The following is a 19548-nucleotide window of genomic DNA, read 5'->3' as shown; positions in this document are numbered from 1 at the left end:
CCGTGGATATAACCGTGGGGACTGCGGGTTATGAGCCAACGTGCGCATCACTAGAACACAGTCGCCCGTCGGGGAAAGTGAATGAAGGCAGCCAGGACGAGACATTTGACTGACTCCCCATTCCAGGTGTTGCCTACAATGTCTAGGGGCTAGATGAAGGACGGAGGTCCGCCCCTCTTCTTCCTCTCTCCCTATCCCTCGATCCATCCCTGCATCCAGGGTAGGGCAGGCTACAGGGGGCAGGGCTCCACTCGCAGGGGAGACCAGAGGGGAGGCGCATCGCCGGAGACCCGCTCAAACCCTCTCCTGACACAGACAGACGGACGGACGGACGGAGGCAGGAGGCATATGCTGAAGCAAACAGTTGTGCGCTCGCTCTCCGATGTGAGTCGATTTCAGAAAAAAAACTTTTTGGTTGCAAGACCCGCGGAGTTCTATTCCAAGACGGTGGATCCGTTTGTTTTCTTCTGTTATGCGAGTGGATTTTCTTTGGAAGGAATAACGTTTTTATTTGAATATAAACTATATATTTTTAATAAACTATAAACTACTTTTTTACCCCGTTATATCGAGCTGCAGTGAACTCCAGAAGAGTTGATAAGGACAGTCAGGATGTCCCATATCTCCGTCAACGACCACCTGGAGGGGATTCTATCAGACTTCGAAGGTAAGCGCCTCTCTGTCTGTCCCACGCAGACTAATACACGTTCAAAACATAAAGCGGTTGAATCAACATAAAACGTCGTCTGAAGTGAATGGGATACATTGATGTTAACCTGAAGGCTACTTCAAAAGCACTCTGATTTTTACACTGCATTTTAGGGGGGCAACGTGCTTTGGCTTTGGGAAAGCGTCATAGAGAGGAAATGCAGTTTTCTCATATGTTTTCCTCCCTCCGGCAGAATCAGAGTCAGTGTAGTGTGTGATTAGTGTGTAATAATCAGACGGCACAGGGAGTCTCAGCAGGTATAGAGACAGGTAATGTCAACTCAGCGGTGTCGGGGAAGCTACTCTGAAAACACTTTACCTAGCTAACACAAATACTCCTTTTCAAGTCAGAATTAGGCAGATCTGATGCAGAAAAATAAAGTGATTTATTGCCTACTTTTTGCCTATATTTTATTTTATATTAAAAAAAGTAGTTTGTAGTTCTAATAGTTAGTTACACCACTACGTGGCAAAACAGTAATTGACTACTGAAAACACGAGCTAGATTAGAATTGAGTTCAACTACCACCAAGCTACTTCAACATGTAGTTTAATGACGAGTTGAACTACATGAACCTCACCACTTGGGACAGCAGGTAACCTAGTGGTTAGAGCGTTGGGTCAGTAACTGAAAGGTTGCTGGATCGAATCTCCGAGCTGACCAGATCTAGAATCAGTCGTTCTTCCTGAACAAGGCAGTTCACCCACTGTTCCAAGGCTGTCATTGTAAATAAGAATTTGTTCTTAACTGACTTGTCTAGTTAAATAAAGCTAAAATAAACCTCCCAACTCACTTAGTTTAGAGGAGTAGTAGTGGTGCTCCTGACACGGTAGGAGCCCAGACCCACTAAACTTAACCCCTGATCAACAAGACCCCACTCTAATAGGTCTGCTCTCTGGCCCAGGAGATAGATTTATAGATCATGACACAAATATGCACTGCACCCCATGGTTGCATATGTGTCTGCTCTGTAGTTGTGGGCTAATACACATCACTCTGTAGCTGTGGGCTAATACACATCACTCTGTAGCTGTGGGCTAATACACATCACTCTGTAGTTGTGGGCTAATACACATCACTCTGTAGCTGTGGGCAAATACACATCACTCTGTAGTTGTGTTAGTGGGCTAATACACGTCACTCTGTAGCTGTGGGCTAAAACACATCACTCTGTAGTTGTGGGCTAATACACATCACTCTGTAGTTGTGTTAGTGGGCTAATACACATCACTCTGTAGCTGTGGGCTAATACACATCACTCTGTAGTTGTGGGCTAATACACATCACTCTGTAGTTGTGGGCTAATACACATCACTCTGTAGTTGTGTTATGGGCTAATACACATCACTCTGTAGTTGTGTTAGTGGGCTAATACACATCACTCTGTGTTAGTGGGCTAATACACATCACTCTGTAGTTGTGGGCTAATACACATTACTTTGTAGTTGTGGGCTAATACACATTACTCTGTAGTTGTGGGCTAATACACATCACTGTAGTTGTGGGCTAATACACATCACTCTGTAGTTATGGGCTAATACACATCACTCTGTAGTTGTGGGCTAATACACATCACTCTGTAGTTGTGTTAGTGGGCTAATACACATCACTCTGTAGCTGTGGGCTAATACACATCACTCCGTAGTTGTGGGCTAATACACATCACTCTGTAGTTGTGGGCTAATACACATCACTCTGTAGTTGTGTTAGTGGGCTAATACACATCACTCTGTAGCTGTGGGCTAATACACATCACTCCGTAGTTGTGGGCTAATACACATCACTCTGTAGTTGTGGGCTAATACACATCACTCTGTAGTTGTGTTAGTGGGCTAATACACATCACTCTGTAGATGTGGGCTAATACACATCACTCTGTAGTTGTGGGCTAATACACATCACTCTGTAGTTGTGTTAGTGGGCTAATACACATCACTCTGTAGATGTGGGCTAATACACATGACTCTGTAGATGTGGGCTAATACACATCACTCTGTAGTTGTGGGCTAATACACATCACTCTGTAGTTGTGGGCTAATACACATCACTCTGTGGTTGTGTTAGTGGGCTAATACACATCACTCTGTAGTTGTGGGCTAATACACATCACTCTGTAGTTGTGTTAGTGGGCTAATACACATCACTCTGTGTTAGTGGGCTAATACACATCACTCTGTAGCTGTGTTAGTGGGCTAATACACATCACTCTGTAGTTGTGGGCTAATACACATTACTTTGTAGTTGTGGGCTAATACACATTACTTTGTAGTTGTGGGCTAATACACATTACTTTGTAGTTGTGGGCTAATACACATTACTCTGTAGTTGTGGGCTAATACACATCACTCTGTAGTTGTGGGCTAATACACATCACTCTGTAGTTGTGTTATGGGCTAATACACATCACTCTGTAGTTGTGTTAGTGGGATAATACACATCACTCTGTAGTTGTGTTAGTGGGCTAATACACATCACTCTGTAGTTGTGTTGTGGGCTAATACACATCACTCTGTAGTTGTGTTATGGGCTAATACACATCACTCTGTAGTTGTGTTATGGGCTAATACACATCACTCTGTAGTTGTGTTATGGGCTAATACACATCACTCTGTAGTTGTGTTAGTGGGCTAATACACATCACTCTGTAGTTGTGTTAGTGGGCTAATACACATCACTCTGTAGTTGTGTTGTGGGCTAATACACATCACTCTGTAGTTGTGTTATGGGCTAATACACATCACTCTGTAGTTGTGTTGTGGGCTAGTAGTTGTGTTAGTGGGCTAATACACATCACTCTGTAGTTGTGTTATGGGCTAATACACATCACTCTGTAGTAGTGTTAGTGGGCTAATACACATCACTCTGTAGTAGTGTTAGTGGGCTAATACACATCACTCTGCAGTTGTGTTAGTGGGCCAATACACACCACTCTGTAGTTGTGTTAGTGGGATAATACACATCACTCTGTAGTTGTGTTAGTGGGCTAATACACATCACACTGTAGTTGTGTTAGTGGGCTAATACACATCACTCTGTAGTTGTGTTAGTGGGCTAATACACATCACTCTGTAGTTGTGTTATGGGCTAATACACACCACTCTGTAGTTGTGTTAGTGAGCTAATACACATCACTCTGTAGTTGTGTACACATCACTCTGTAGTTGTGTTAGTGGGCTAATACACATCACTCTGTAGTTGTGTTATGGGCTAATACACATCACTCTGTAGTTGTGTTAGTGGGCTAATACACATCACTCTGTAGTTGTGTTATGGGCTAATACACATCACTCTGTAGTTGTGTTGTGGGCTAATACACATCACACTGTAGTTGTGTTAGTGGGCTAATACACATCACTCTGTAGTTGTGTTAGTGAGCTAATACACATCACTCTTTAGTTGTGGGCTAATACACATCACTCTGTAGTTGTGGGCTAAAACACATCACTCTGTAGTTGTGTTAGTGGGGTAATACACATCCCTCTGTAGTTGTGTTAGTGGGCTAATGCACATCACTCCGTAGTTGTGGGCTAATACACATCACTCTGTAGTTGTGGGCTAATACACATCACTCTGTAGTTGTGTTAGTGGGCTAATACACATCACTCTGTAGATGTGGGCTAATACACATCACTCTGTAGTTGTGGGCTAATACACATCACTCTGTAGTTGTGTTAGTGGGCTAATACACATCACTCTGTAGTTGTGTTGTGGGCTAATACACATCACTCTGTAGTTGTGTTATGGGCTAATACACATCACTCTGTAGTTGTGTTGTGGGCTAATACACATCACTCTGTAGTTGTGTTATGGGCTAATACACATCACTCTGTAGTTGTGTTAGTGGGCTAATACACATCACTCTGTAGTTGTGTTAGTGGGCTAATACACATCACTCTGTAGTTGTGTTGTGGGCTAATACACATCACTCTGTAGTTGTGTTATGGGCTAATACACATCACTCTGTAGTTGTGTTGTGGGCTAATACACATCACACTGTAGTTGTGTTAGTGGGCTAATACACATCACTCTGTAGTTGTGTTATGGGCTAATACACATCACTCTGTAGTAGTGTTAGTGGGCTAATACACATCACTCTGTAGTAGTGTTAGTGGGCTAATACACATCACTCTGTAGTTGTGTTAGTGGGATAATACACATCACTCTGTAGTTGTGTTATGGGCTAATACACATCACTCTGTAGTAGTGTTAGTGGGCTAATACACATCACTCTGTAGTAGTGTTAGTGGGCTAATACACATCACTCTGTAGTTGTGTTAGTGGGCTAATACACATCACTCTGTAGTTGTGTTAGTGGGCTAATACACATCACACTGTAGTTGTGTTAGTGGGCTAATACACATCACTCTGTAGTTGTGTTAGTGGGCTAATACACATCACTCTGTAGTTGTGTTATGGGCTAATACACACCACTCTGTAGTTGTGTTAGTGAGCTAATACACATCACTCTTTAGTTGTGGGCTAATACACATCACTCTGTAGTTGTGTTAGTGGGCTAATACACATCACTCTGTAGTTGTGTTATGGGCTAATACACATCACTCTGTAGTTGTGTTAGTGGGCTAATACACATCACTCTGTAGTTGTGTTATGGGCTAATACACATCACTCTGTAGTTGTGTTGTGGGCTAATACACATCACACTGTAGTTGTGTTAGTGGGCTAATACACATCACTCTGTAGTTGTGTTAGTGAGCTAATACACATCACTCTTTAGTTGTGGGCTAATACACATCACTCTGTAGTTGTGGGCTAAAACACATCACTCTGTAGTTGTGTTAGTGGGGTAATACACATCACTCTTTAGTTGTGGGCTAATACACATCACTCTGTAGTTGTGGGCTAATACACATCACTCTGTAGTTGTGGGCTAATACACATCACTCTGTAGTTGTGTTATGGGCTAATACACATCACTCTGTAGTTGTGTTGTGGGCTAATACACATCACTCTGTAGTTGTGTTAGTGGGCCAATACACACCACTCTGTAGTTGTGTTAGTGGGATAATACACATCACTCTGTAGTTGTGTTATGGGCTAATACACATCACTCTGTAGTTGTGTTGTGGGCTAATACACATCACACTGTAGTTGTGTTAGTGGGGTAATACACATCACTCTGTAGTTGTGTTATGGGCTAATACACATCACTCTGTAGTAGTGTTAGTGGGCTAATACACATCACTCTGTAGTAGTGTTAGTGGGCTAATACACATCACTCTGTAGTTGTGTTAGTGGGCCAATACACACCACTCTGTAGTTGTGTTAGTGGGATAATACACATCCCTCTGTAGTTGTGTTAGTGGGCTAATACACATCACTCTGTAGTTCTGTTAGTGGGATAATACACATCCCTCTGTAGTTGTGTTAGTGGGCTAATACACATCACTCTGTAGTTGTGTTAGTGGGATAATACACATCCCTCTGTAGTTGTGTTAGTGGGCTAATACACATCACTCTGTAGTTGTGTTAGTGGGCCAATACACACCACTCTGTAGTTGTGTTAGTGGGCTAATACACATCACTCTTTAGTTGTGGGCTAATACACATCACTCTGTAGTTGTGGGCTAAAACACATCACTCTGTAGTTGTGTTAGTGGGGTAATACACATCCCTCTGTAGTTGTGTTAGTGGGCTAATACACATCACTCTGTAGTTGTGTTAGTGGGCTAATACACATCACTCTGTAGTTGTGTTAGTGGGCTAATACACATCACTCTGTAGTTGTGTTAGTGGGCTAATACACATCACTCTGTAGTTGTGTTAGTGGGCTAATACACATCACTCTGTAGTTGTGTTAGTGGGCTAATACACATCACTCTTTAGTTGTGGGCTAATACACATCACTCTGTAGTTGTGGGCTAATACACATCACTCTGTAGTTGTGGGCTAATACACATCACTCTGTAGTTGTGGGCTAATACACATCACTCTGTAGTTGTGGGCTAATACACATCACTCTGTAGTTGTGGGCTAATACACATCACTCTGTAGTTGTGGGCTAATACACATCACTCTGTAGTTGTGGGCTAATACACATCACTCTGTAGTTGTGGGCTAATACACATCACTCTGTAGTTGTGGGCTAAAACACACCACTCTGTAGTTGTGTTAGTGGGCTAATACACATCACTCTGTAGTTGTGTTAGTGGGCTAATACACATCACTCTGTAGTTGTGTTAGTGGGCTAATACACATCACTCTGTAGTTGTGTTAGTGGGCTAATACACATCACTCTGTAGTTTTGTTACTGGGCTAATACACATCACTCTGTAGTTGTGTTAGTGGGCTAATACACATCACTCTGTAGTTGTGTTAGTGGGCTAATACACATCACTCTGTAGTTGTGTTAGTGGGCTAATACACATCACTCTGTAGTTGTGTTGTGGGCTAATACACATCACTCTGTAGTTGTGTTAGTGGGCTAATACACATCACTCTGTAGTTGTGTTGTGGGCTAATACACATCACTCTGTAGTTGTGTTGTGGGCTAATACACATCACTCTGTAGTTGTGTTAGTGGGCTAATACACATCACTCTGTAGTTGTGTTAGTGGGCTAATACACATCACTCTGTAGTTGTGGGCTAATACACATCACTCTGTAGTTGTGCTAGTGGGCTAATACACATCACTCTGTAGTTGTGTTGTGGGCTAATACACATCACTCTGTAGTTGTGTTAGTGGGCTAATACACATCACTCTGTAGTTGTGGGCTAATACACATCACTCTGTAGTTGTGGGCTAATACACATCACTCTGTAGTTGTGGGCTAATACACATCACTCTGTAGTTGTGGGCTAATACACATCACTCTGTAGTTGTGGGCTAATACACATCACTCTGTAGTTGTGGGCTAATACACATCACTCTGTAGTTGTGTTAGTGGGCTAATACACATCACTCTGTAGTTGTGTTAGTGGGCTAATACACATCACTCTGTAGTTGTGTTAGTGGGCTAATACACATCACTCTGTAGTTGTGTTAGTGGGCTATTACACATCACTCTGTAGTTGTGTTAGTGGGCTAATACACATCACTCTGTAGTTGTGGGCTAATACACATCACTCTGTAGTTGTGTCATGGAACTACCTTTGTCTCTCCTCTGTCTCCTCTGTCTCTCCTCTCTGTCTCTCCTCTCTCTCTCTCTCTTTGTCTCTCCTCTCTCTCTCCTATCTCTCTCTTTGTCTCTCCTCTCTCTGTCTCTCCTCTCTCTGTCTCTCCTATCTCTCTCTTTGTCTCTATCTCTAATTTTCTCTCCCTCTCTCTCTCTGGTCATTCCTGGGCTCAGTTTAGACAGGTGTTGATTTGAAGCACTAAACAAATTAGCTTAGCCTCTGGCTGGCCTGTGATATAGTCAGTGATTACATGTGTGTTGTAGTGTGTGTTGTAGTGTGTGTTGTAAAGTGTGGAACAGCACCCTCCTGTTTCCTCTGGGTTAGGTGTCACAGTGGAACAGCACCCCCCTGTTTTCTCTGGGTTAGGTGTCACAGTGGAACTGCACCCCCCTGTTTCCTCTGGGTTAGGTGTCACAGTGGAACAGCACCCCCCTGTTTCCTCTGGGTTAGGTGTCACAGTGGAACAGCACCACCCGGTTTCCTCTGGGTTAGGTGTCACAGTGGAACAGCACCCCCCTGTTTCCTCTGGGTTAGGTGTCACAGTGGAACAGCACCCCCCTGTTTCCTCTGGGTTAGGAACAGCACCCCCCTGTTTCCTCTGGGTTAGGTGTCACAGTGGAACAGCACCCCCCTGTTTCCTCTGGGTTAGGTGTCACAGTGGAACAGCACCCCCCTGTTTCCTCTGGGTTAGGAACAGCACCCCCCTGTTTCCTCTGGGTTAGGTGTCACAGTAGAACAGCACTCCCCTGTTTCCTCTGGGTTAGGTGTCACAGTGGAACAGCACTCCCCTGTTTCCTCTGGGTTAGGTGTCACAGTGGAACAGCACTCCCCTGTTCCCTCTGGGTTAGGTGTCACAGTGGAACAGCACTTCCCTGTTTCCTCTGGGTTAGGAACAGCACTCCCCGGTTTCCTCTGGGTTAGGTGTCACAGTGGAACAGCACTCCCCTGTTTCCTCTGGGTTAGGTGTCACAGTGGAACAGCACCACCCTATTTCCTCTGGGTTAGGAACAGCACCCCCCTGTTTCCTCTGGGTTAGGAACAGCACTCCCCTGTTTCCTCTGGGTTAGGAACAGCACTCCCCTGTTTCCTCTGGGTTAGGAACAGCACTCCCCTGTTTCTTCTTGTATAGGAACAGCACCACCCTGTTTCCTCTGGGTTAGGTGTCACAGTGGAACAGGACTCCCCTGTTTCCTCTGGGTTAGGTGTCACAGTGGAACAGCACCACCCGGTTTCCTCTGGGTTAGGAACAGCACCCCCCTGTTTCCTCTGGGTTAGGTGTCACAGTGGAACAGCACTCCCCTGTTTCCTCTGGGTTAGGTGTCACAGTAGAACAGCACTCCCCTGTTTCCTCTGGGTTAGGTGTCACAGTGGAACAGCACCCCCTGTTTCCTCTGGGTTAGGTGTCACAGTGGAACAGCACCCCCCTGTTTCCTCTGGGTTAGGAACAGCACCACCCGGTTTTCTCTGGGTTAGGTGTCACAGTGAAACAGCACTCCCCTGTTTCCTCTGGGTTAGGTGTCACAGTGGAACAGCACTCCCCTGTTTCCCCTGGGTTAGGTGTCACAGTAGAACAGCACTCCCCTGTTTCCTCTGGGTTAGGAACAGCACCACCCAGTTTCCTCTGGGTTAGGTGTCACAGTGGAACAGCACTCCCCTGTTTCCTCTGGGTTAGGACCAGCACCACCCGGTTTCCTCTGGGTTAGGTGTCACAGTAGAACAGCACTCCCCTGTTTCCTCTGGGTTAGGAACAGCACCACCCGGTTTCCTCTGGGTTAGGAACAGCACCACCCGGTTTTCTCTGGGTTAGGTGCCACAGTGGAACAGCACTCCCCTGTTTCCTCTGGGTTAGGTGTCACAGTGGAACAGCACTCCCCTGTTTCCTCTGGGTTAGGTGCCACAGTGGAACAGCACTCCCCTGTTTCCTCTGGGTTAGGAACAGCACTCCCCTGTTTCCTCTGGGTTAGGAACAGCACTCCCCTGTTTCCTCTGGGTTAGGTGTCACAGTGGAACAACACTCCCCTGTTTCCTCTGGGTTAGGAACAGCACTCCCCTGTTTCCTCTGGGTTAGGAACAGCACCACCCGGTTTCCTCTGGGTTAGGAACAGCACCACCCGGTTTCCTCTGGGTTAGGTGCCACAGTGGAACAGAACTCCCCTGTTTCCTCTGGGTTAGGTGTCACAGTGGAACAGCACTCCCCTGTTTCCTCTGGGTTAGGCGTCACAGTGGAACAGCACTCCCCTGTTTCCTCTGGGTTAGGTGCCACAGTGGAACAGCACTCCCCTGTTTCCTGCCACCCTAGACCCACTTCAATTTGTATACCACCCCAACAGGTGTACAGATTACACAATCGCACACTGCACACTGCCCTATCCCATCTGAACAAAAATAATACCTATGTAAGAATGCTGTTCATTGATTACAGCTCAGCATTCAACACCATAGTTCCCTCTAAGCTCATCATCTGGCTGGAGGCCCTGGGCCTCATCCCCACCCTTTGCAACTGGGTCCTGGACTTTCTGACGGGCCGCACCCAGGTGGATAAGTTAGGAAACAACACCTCGACTTCACTGACTCTCAACACTGGGGCCCCACAAGGGTGTGTGCTCAGCCCCCTCCTGTACTCCTTGTTCACCCATGACTGCGTGGCCACGCACGCCTCCAACTCAATAATCAAGTTTGCAGACGACACATCAGTAGTGGGCTTGGTCACCAACAATGACAAGACGGCCTACAGGGAGGAGGTGAGGGCACTCGGAGTGTGGTGTCAGGAAAACAACCTCTCACTCAATATCAACAAAGCAAAGGAGATGATCGTGGACTTCAGGGAACAGCAGAGGGAGCACCCCTATTCACATCGAAGGGACAGTAGTGGAGAAGGTGGAAAGTTTTAAGTTCCTCTGCGTACACATCACAGACAAACTGAAAAGGTCCACTCACACAGACAGTGTGGTGAACAACCTCAGGAGGCTGAAGAAATTTGGCTTGTCACCTAAATCCCTGACAAACTTTTACAGATGCACAATCGAGAGCATCCTGTCAGGCTGTATCACAGCCTGGTACGGCAACTGCACCGCCTTCGACCGTAAGGCTCTCCAGAGGGTAGTGAGGTCTGTACAACCCATCACCGGGGGCAAACTACCTGCCCTCCAGGACACCTACAGCACACGATGTCACAGGAACGCCAAGAAGATCATCAAGGACAACAACCACCCGAGCCTGTCATGTCTTGTCATATTATGTCTTGTTCCTGTTCTTTCTCTTCACTCTGTCTCCCTCTGCTGGTCGTATTAGGTTACCTTCTCTTTCTCTCCTCCTCCAGCTGTTCCTCATCTCCTCTAACTACCTCGTTCACCCTTTTCCCACCTGTTCCCTTTTTCCCTCTGATTAGGTCTCTATTTCTCTCTCTGTTCCTGCTTCTTTCTTTGTCAGATTCTCGTTTGAGTTTCTCATGCCAGAAACAAACTATCGTCTCGTTTGCTTCACCCTTGTCCCGTCCTGTCGGAATCTGCCTGGCAAGTGCATCCTGTACTCAGCTAACTGTCTTATCGTTTGTACTGTGTCCAGTTCATCTGATGCTACGTGAGATCAGGTACCTCTGTTCCTCTACGACCCGCGCCTACCCAGAGAGACCTGCAGCCTGTCGCCGCTAACCCAGCTATTCTCCTCTGCTGCTAAGAAGGGGGCTCTTTTGTAATTATCAGAAGGACTTTTTGTTTCATTTGTCGCCCTCTCTGCGGGTTGTCTATTTTTCCATTATCTACATCTGAAGAGGATCTATGTCTTCCCTGTGTTTACATTAAAGGACTCTGTTTTTGTTAAACCGCTTTTGGGTCCTCACTCAAGTGCATAACAGAGCCACTGCCTGTTCACACCGCTATCATCCAGAAGGCGAGGTCAGTACAGGTGCATCAAAGCTGGGACTGAGAGACTGAAAAACAGCTTCTATCTCAAGGCCATCAGACTGTTAAACAGCAATCAGAGAAGCTGCTGCCTACACTGAGACCCAATCACTGGACACTTCACTAACACAGAGAGGCTGCTGCCACCTTGAGACCCAATCACTGGACACTTCACTAACACAGAGAGGCTGCTGCCACCTTGAGACCCAATCACTGGACACTTCACTAACACAGAGAGGCTGCTGCCACCTTGAGACCCAATCACTGGACACTTCACTAACACAGAGAGGCTGCTGCCACCTTGAGACCCAATCACTGGACACTTCACTAACACAGAGGGGCTGCTGCCACCTTGAGACCTAATCACTGGACACTTCACTAACACAGAGAGGCTGCTGCCACCTTGAGACCCAATCACTGGACACTTCACTAACACAGAGAGGCTGCTGCCACCTTGAGACCCAATCACTGGACACTTCACTAACACAGAGAGGCTGCTGCCACCTTGAGACCCAATCACTGGACACTTCACGAACACAGAGAGGCTGCTGCCACCTTGAGACCCAATCACTGGACACTTCACTAACACAGAGAGGCTGCTGCCACCTTGAGACCCAATCACTGGACACTTCACTAACACAGAGAGGCTGCTGCCTACACTGAGACCCAATCACTGGACACTTCACGAACACAGAGAGGCTGCTGCCACCTTGAGACCCAATCACTGGACACTTCACTAACACAGAGAGGCTGCTGCCACCTTGAGACCCAATCACTGGACATTTTATTAAATCGGTCACTAGTCACATTAAACAATACCACTTTAAATAATGCCACTTTAATAATGTTTACATATCTTACATTACTCATATCACATATATATATACTGTATTTTATACCATCTTTTGCATCTTGCCTGTGCTGCTCGGCCATCACTCATATACTTATATTTACATATTCTCATTCACCCCTTTAGATTTGTGTGTATTAGGTAGTTGTTGGGGAATTGTTAGATTACTAGTTAGATTTGTGTGTATTAGGTAGTTGTTGGGGAATTGTTAGATTACTTGTTAGATTTGTGTGTATTAGGTAGTTGTTGGGAATTGTTAGATATTACTGCACTGTCGGAACTAGAAGCACACGCATTTTGTTACACTCGCATTAACATCTGCTAACCATGTGTATGTGACCAATACAATTTGATTTGATTTGATTTAATCAATAGGAGGTGAGATGTAAAACTGGCCTTAGATCAGTTTATGGGGTCAACCAAGAGAGTTGACCCTGCTATTCCTTAATTGATAGATGACAGTCCTTCTTCCTAAACCTAATAAGCATAGCCAGGCTAAACCTAATGAGGTTTGCTGATTTAAAATCGTTGGCAAATGTTAGTCTCTGCTAGCGTAATGCTAATAGTTAAAGAGTAAACAGATCAGAGGTTGGGTAGCAGGCCAGGCTAAGCTAGGCTAGGCTAGGCTACCCCCCTTAGTTACAACAACACACAAGGCTACATCTGTCTCTACTGCTGTGGGCTCATCTCTTTGATGAGCTCACAGACTCAGAACACAGGCACACATGTACACACACACACTCTTTCGCTTTCTCTCTCTCTCTCTCTCTCTCTCTCTCTCTCTCTCCCTCCCCTTCTGTCTCTCCTTCTGTCTCTCCGGAGGCCAAATCGTCCGGTCTTCTCCTATCCACCAGATGTTTCAGATCATTTCACTTTGCCTCCTTGTTTGCTGGCCATGTTTATTTGAATGGAGAGATACAACAAACTTTGTCTTCAACTCAAATATCTCTTTTAGAACCAGCTCAAACATTCGTTCTTTCTCCTCAAACTCTCTCTTTTAGAACCAGTTTAAACACTCATTCTTTCTCCTCAACGATCTCTTTTAGAACCAGTTTAAACACTCATTCTTTCTCCTCAACGATCTCTTTTAGAACCAGTTTAAACACTCGTTCTTTCTCCTCAAATTCTCTCTTTTAGAACCAGCTCAAACATTAGTTCTTTCTCCTCAAACTCTCTCTTTTAGAACCAGTTTAAACACTCGTTCTTTCTCCTAAACGATCTCTTTTAGAATCAGTTTAAACACTCGCTCTTTCTCCTCAAATTCTCTCTTTTAGAACCAGTTTAAACACTCGTTCTTTCTCCTCAACGATCTCTTTTAGAACCAGTTTAAACACTCGTTCTTTCTCCTCAAATTCTCTCTTTTAGAACCAGCTCAAACATTAGTTCTTTCTCCTCAACGATCTCTTTTAGAACCAGTTTAAACACTCGTTCTTTCTCCTCAACGATCTCTTTTAGAACCAGTTTAAACACTCGTTCTTTCTCCTCAAACGATCTCTTTTAGAACCAGTTTAAACACTCGTTCTTTCTCCTCAAACGATCTCTTTTAGAACCACTGCCAACATACTTTCTTTCTCCTCTGTGTGGTGTGGTGTGTGGAATCCCAGCCAACTAGGTATACAGTGTCAGATGAGATGCGACAGCCTCAAATTCAATTTGTTGACAGGGAGCCATTGTGGTGCTGACTGCTGTGGCTGTAGCTGAGCATCAGGGGCTGTTCTGTCTTGTGCCCAGTCCAATTAGTAACCTGTTCAATCACATGTATGTCCTCCAGGCAGGGGAAACATGTGACTCAGGGTAGAAGTAGCAAAATGTTCATCAAGATTGTTCAAAGGTTTAAAAAAACGATTTAAATAAATGCAACACTTGGACAAACTTTTAGAATGTTTTTAAATCCAGCAGATATTAACTGAATTATAGCACATACAAAACATTGTACTGGCACGGACAAATAAGGCGTTCTGGTTTGGTGAAAAATACGGTTTACAATTTTTGGTAAAATTTCTAAAAATGTCTTCTTCTAATGCTGTAATTTTTTTCATGTTATATCAGGTATTGTTTTTATACTTTGTGATAAGATAAAGATATATATGTGCCTTATTTGCATATACTATACAGGAATTATTTTTTCCCTCAATTTTTACAGATTAATAACAAAATGTATAGCTGAAATGTCTTGAATATTCAACCTCGTTGTTATGGAAACGCCTAAATAAATTCACGAGTAAAAATGTGCTTAACATGTCACATAATAAGTTGAGTTGACTCACTCTTGTGTGCAATAATAGTGTTTAACATGAGTTTTGATTGACTTCCTCATCTCTGTACCCCACACATATAATTATCTGTAAGGTCCCTCAGTTGAGCAGTGAATTTCAAACACAGATTCAACCACAAAGACTGGGGAGGTTTTCCAATGCCTCGCAAAGAAGGGCCCCTGATGGTAGATGGGTAAAAATAAAATAAAAAGCAGACATTGAATATCCCTTTGAACATGGTGAAGTTATTAGTCACACTTTTGGATGGTGTATCAATACACCCAGTCACTTCAAAGATACAGGCGTCCTTCAGAACTCAGTTGCCGGAGAGGAAGGAAACCACTCAGTGATGTCACCATGAGGCCAATGGTGACTTTAAAAACAGTTAGAGTTTAATGGCTGTGATAAGAGAAAACTGAGGATGGATCAACAACATTGTAGTTACTCCACAATACTAACCTAACTGACACAGTGAAAAGAAGGAAGCCTCTACAGAATAAAAATATTCCAAAACATGCATCTTGTTTGCAACAAGCCACTAAAGTAATACTGCAAAGACTGTGGATAAAGCAATTCACTTTTTGTCCTGAATACAAAGTGTTTTGTTTGGAGCAAATCCAATACAACTCATTACTGAGAGCCGCTGGCCATATTTTCAAGCATAGTGGTGGGCTGCATCATGTTATGGGTATGCTTGTAATCGTTAAGGACTGGGGAGTTTTTCCAAGACAAAAGATCAACTGAATGGAGCTAAGAAATGACCAAATCCGAGAGGAAATCCCCTGGTTCAGTCTGTTTTCTACCAGACACTGGGAGATGACAAACACAAACACAATAACCTAAAACACAAGACCAACGCTACACTGGAGTTGCTTGCCAAGAAGACATTGAATGTTACCGAGTGGCCGAGTTACAGTTTTGACTTAAATATTCTTGAAAATCTATGGCAAGACCTGAAAATGGTTGTCTAGCAATGATCAACAGCCAATTTAACAGTAAATAATAATGAGTAGATGTTGCACAATCCAGGTGTGGAAAGCTGGAAAGCTCTTAGAGATTTACCCAGAACGACTGGAATCGCTGCCATTGGTGCTTCTAAGCCAGGTGTGGAAGCTGGAGGAGGTGGGAGGTAATCTGATTCTGGGCCTGTAGCTACTGCTGGGCGGGGTTAAGAGGGGTCATGGGTTAAGGGTTGTCAGGGCGATGCCAGTCACTTCCTGGTACTAAACCTGAGTAGAGTCCAAGACCCCTGGTGATCACAGACACACACACACACACAGTCATTGTACCAAACCACACAGAGCCAGCCCAGTCCCATGACTTACTGACCCGGTGACTAGGTAGTTTACTGAGACAACACATCCCAGCTGTCCAGCTGCTGAGGCCTGCTGCCGTAATGCTGGCTGGAATGTAGGTGAGGAGGGGGGAGATGAAGAGGGATAGTGTATATGTGTGTGTGTGTGTGTGTGTGTGTGTGTGTGTGTGTGTGTGTGTGTCGGTGTGTGTGAAGAGGCCTGAGATTACCTTGTCCCGTGACCTGTTCCTTCCTGTCTCACCCGAAAACACTAATCTCTCACACACACGCACACGCACACACACGCAACCACATTCACACACACAGACACCCACACACACCCAACCACATACACACACACACACTCTCACATGCACACACACCCACCCCGGCTTTTGGTTCTCATGAATGCCGGTTAACACAGTGGCAAACAGGTACACACACACACACACACAACCACATACACACAGACACTAACAGGTACCGCACGGCTCTGCCAAGTTGTTCATCCATTAAAGAGAGGCATTTGGCAGGACATCAGTGATCCGTACCCAGTGAACCGTACCCAGTGCTCAGACATGTAGCAGAGAAATAATGACCCTGAAAAAACACTGAATACACACTCTCGAAAACACACACTCAAAAAACACACACTCTGGAACGGTGAGAGAGAAGGGAAAAGTACTTCCAGTAAGTCTGAGAAGATGGGCCTCATGCCAACACTTCACAAATGATTCCTTATTTAACTCTCCTCATGCCAACACTTCACAAATGATTCCTTCTCAACTCCCTTCCAACACTTCACAAATGATTCCTTCTCAACTCCCATCCAACACTTCACAAATGATTCCTTATTTAACTCTCCTCATGCCAACACTTCACAAATGATTCCTTCTCAACTCCCTTCCAACACTTCACAAATGATTCCTTCTCAACTCCTATCCAACACTTCACAAATGATTCCTTCTCAACTCCCTTCCAACACTTCACAAATGATTCCTTCTCAACTCCCTTCCAACACTTCACAAATTATTCCTTCTCAACTCCCATCCAACACTTCACAAATGATTCCTTATTTAACTCCCTTCATGCCAACACTTCACAAATGATTCCTTCCCAACTCCCTTCCAACACTTCACAAATGATTCCTTCTCAACTCCCTTCCAACACTTCACAAATGATTCCTTCTCAACTCCCTTCCAACACTTCACAAATGATTCCTTCTCAACTCCCTTCCAACACTTCACAAATGATTCCTTCTCAACTCCCTTCCAACACTTCACAAATGATTCCTTCTCAACTCCCATCCAACACTTCACAAATGATTCCATCTCAATGTAATGAACACGATGGGAGACAGAGAGCTGGCAGCAGGTGTTTATTGTAAAGGACCGCAGGAGGAGGCAGGTAGCTGGGTCCAGGGGCAGGCAGAAGGTCATACACAGGAGGAGGCAGGTAGCTGGGTCCAGGGGCAGGTAGCTGGGTCCAGGGGCAGGCAGAAGGTCATACACAGGAGGAGGCAGGTAGCTGGGTCCAGGGGCAGGTAGCTGGGTCCAGGGGCAGGTAGCTGGGTCCAGGGGCAGGCAGAAGGTCATACACAGGGGGTCCAACAAGGCAACAGTACAGGCAGGGAAAAGGCTAGTAACGTTGCCCGGGAGATCAGGCATTAGGTTGATAACAGGAAATCCGACTCAGGTACAGGCAGGGAATAGGTTGATAACAGGAAATCCGACTCAGGTACAGGCAGGGAATAGGTTGATAACAGGAAATCCGACTCAGGTACAGGCAGGGAACAGGTAGATAACAGGAAATCCGACTCAGGAACAGGTAGATAACAGGAAATCCGACTCAGGAACAGGTAGATAACAGGAAATCCGACTCAGGAACAGGTAGATAACAGGAAATCCGACTCAGGAACAGGTAGATAACAGGAAATCCGACTCAGGAACAGGTAGATAACAGGAAGATAACAGGAAGATAACAGGAAGATAACAGGAAGATAACAGGAAGATAACAGGAAGATAACAGGAAGATAGGCTCAGGTACAGGCAGGGAACAGGTTGATAGGCTCAGGTACAGGCAGGGAACAGGTAGATAACAGGAAGATATGCTCAGGTACAGGCAGGGAACAGGTAGATAACAGGAAGATATGCTCAGGTACAGGCAGGGAACAGGTAGATAACAGGAAGATAGACTCAGGTACAGGCAGGGAACAGGTTGATAACAGGAAATCCGACTCAGGTACAGGCAGGGAACAGGTAGATAACAGGAAGATATGCTCAGGTACATGCAGGGAACAGGTAGATAACAGGAAATCCGACTCAGGAACAGGTAGATAACAGGAAATCCGACTCAGGAACAGGTAGATAACAGGAAATCCGACTCAGGAACAGGAAGATAACAGGAAGATAACAGGAAGATAACAGGAAGATAACAGGAAGATAGGCTCAGGTACAGGCAGGGAACAGGTTGATAACAGGAAATCCGACTCAGGTACAGGCAGGGAACAGGTAGATAACAGGTAGATAGACTCAGGTACAGGCAGGGAACAGGAAGATATGCTCAGGTACAGGCAGGGAACAGGTAGATAACAGGTAGATAACAGGAAGATAACAGGAAGATAACAGGAAGATAACAGGAAGATATGCTCAGGTACAGGCAGATAACAGGAAGATAACAGGAAGATAACAGGAAGATAACAGGAAGATATGCTCAGGTTCAGGCAGATAACAGGAAGATAACAGGAAGATAACAGGAAGATAACAGGAAGATAACAGGAAGATAAGATAACAGGAAGATAACAGGAAGATAACAGGAAGATAACAGGAAGATAACAGGAAGATAGACTCAGGTACAGGCAGGGAACAGGTAGATAGACTCAGGTACAGGCAGATAACAGGTAGATAGACTCAGGTACAGGCAGGGAACAGGTAGATAACAGGAAGATGGGCTCAGGTACAGGCAGGGAACAGGTAGATAACAGGAAGATAGGCTCAGGTACAGGTAGATAGACTCAGGTACAGGCAGGGAACAGGTAGATAGACTCAGGTACAGGCAGGGAACAGGTAGATAACAGGTAGATAACAGGTACAGGCAGGGAACAGGTAGATAACAGGAAGATAGGCTCAGGTACAGGCTCAGGTACAGGCAGGGAACAGGTAGATAGACTCAGGTACAGGCAGGGAACAGGTAGATAACAGGAAGATAGGCTCAGGTACAGGCTCAGGTACAGGCAGGGAACAGGTAGATAGACTCAGGTACAGGCAGGGAACAGGTAGATAACAGGAAGATAGGCTCAGGTACAGGCAGGGAACAGGTTGATAACAGGAAATCCAACTCAGGTACAGGCAGGGAACAGGTTGATAACAGGAAATCCGACTCAGGTACAGGCAGGGAACAGGTAGAT

General features: G+C 45.1%; 1 protein-coding gene across 1 annotated transcript in view; it reads left to right on the top strand.

Moving 5' to 3' along the window:
- Nucleotides 1-212: 212 nt before the first annotated feature.
- LOC135564955 (ESX-1 secretion-associated protein EspB-like) overlaps nt 213-19548 on the top strand; it is a 64652-nt gene continuing 45316 nt past the window's right edge. Inside the window, exon 1 of the mRNA XM_065011034.1 lies at nt 213-667. Within this exon, the coding sequence (XP_064867106.1) occupies nt 613-667 (55 nt within the window). The 5' untranslated portion in view covers nt 213-612. The remainder of the gene's footprint in view (nt 668-19548) is intronic.

The sequence above is a fragment of the Oncorhynchus nerka genome, linkage group LG26, assembly GCF_034236695.1.
Source record: "Oncorhynchus nerka isolate Pitt River linkage group LG26, Oner_Uvic_2.0, whole genome shotgun sequence".
Taxonomy (NCBI): Eukaryota; Metazoa; Chordata; class Actinopteri; order Salmoniformes; family Salmonidae; genus Oncorhynchus; species Oncorhynchus nerka.
The sequence above is the reverse complement of the archived record's forward strand: the minus strand, read 5'-3'. Positions and strand labels throughout refer to the sequence as shown.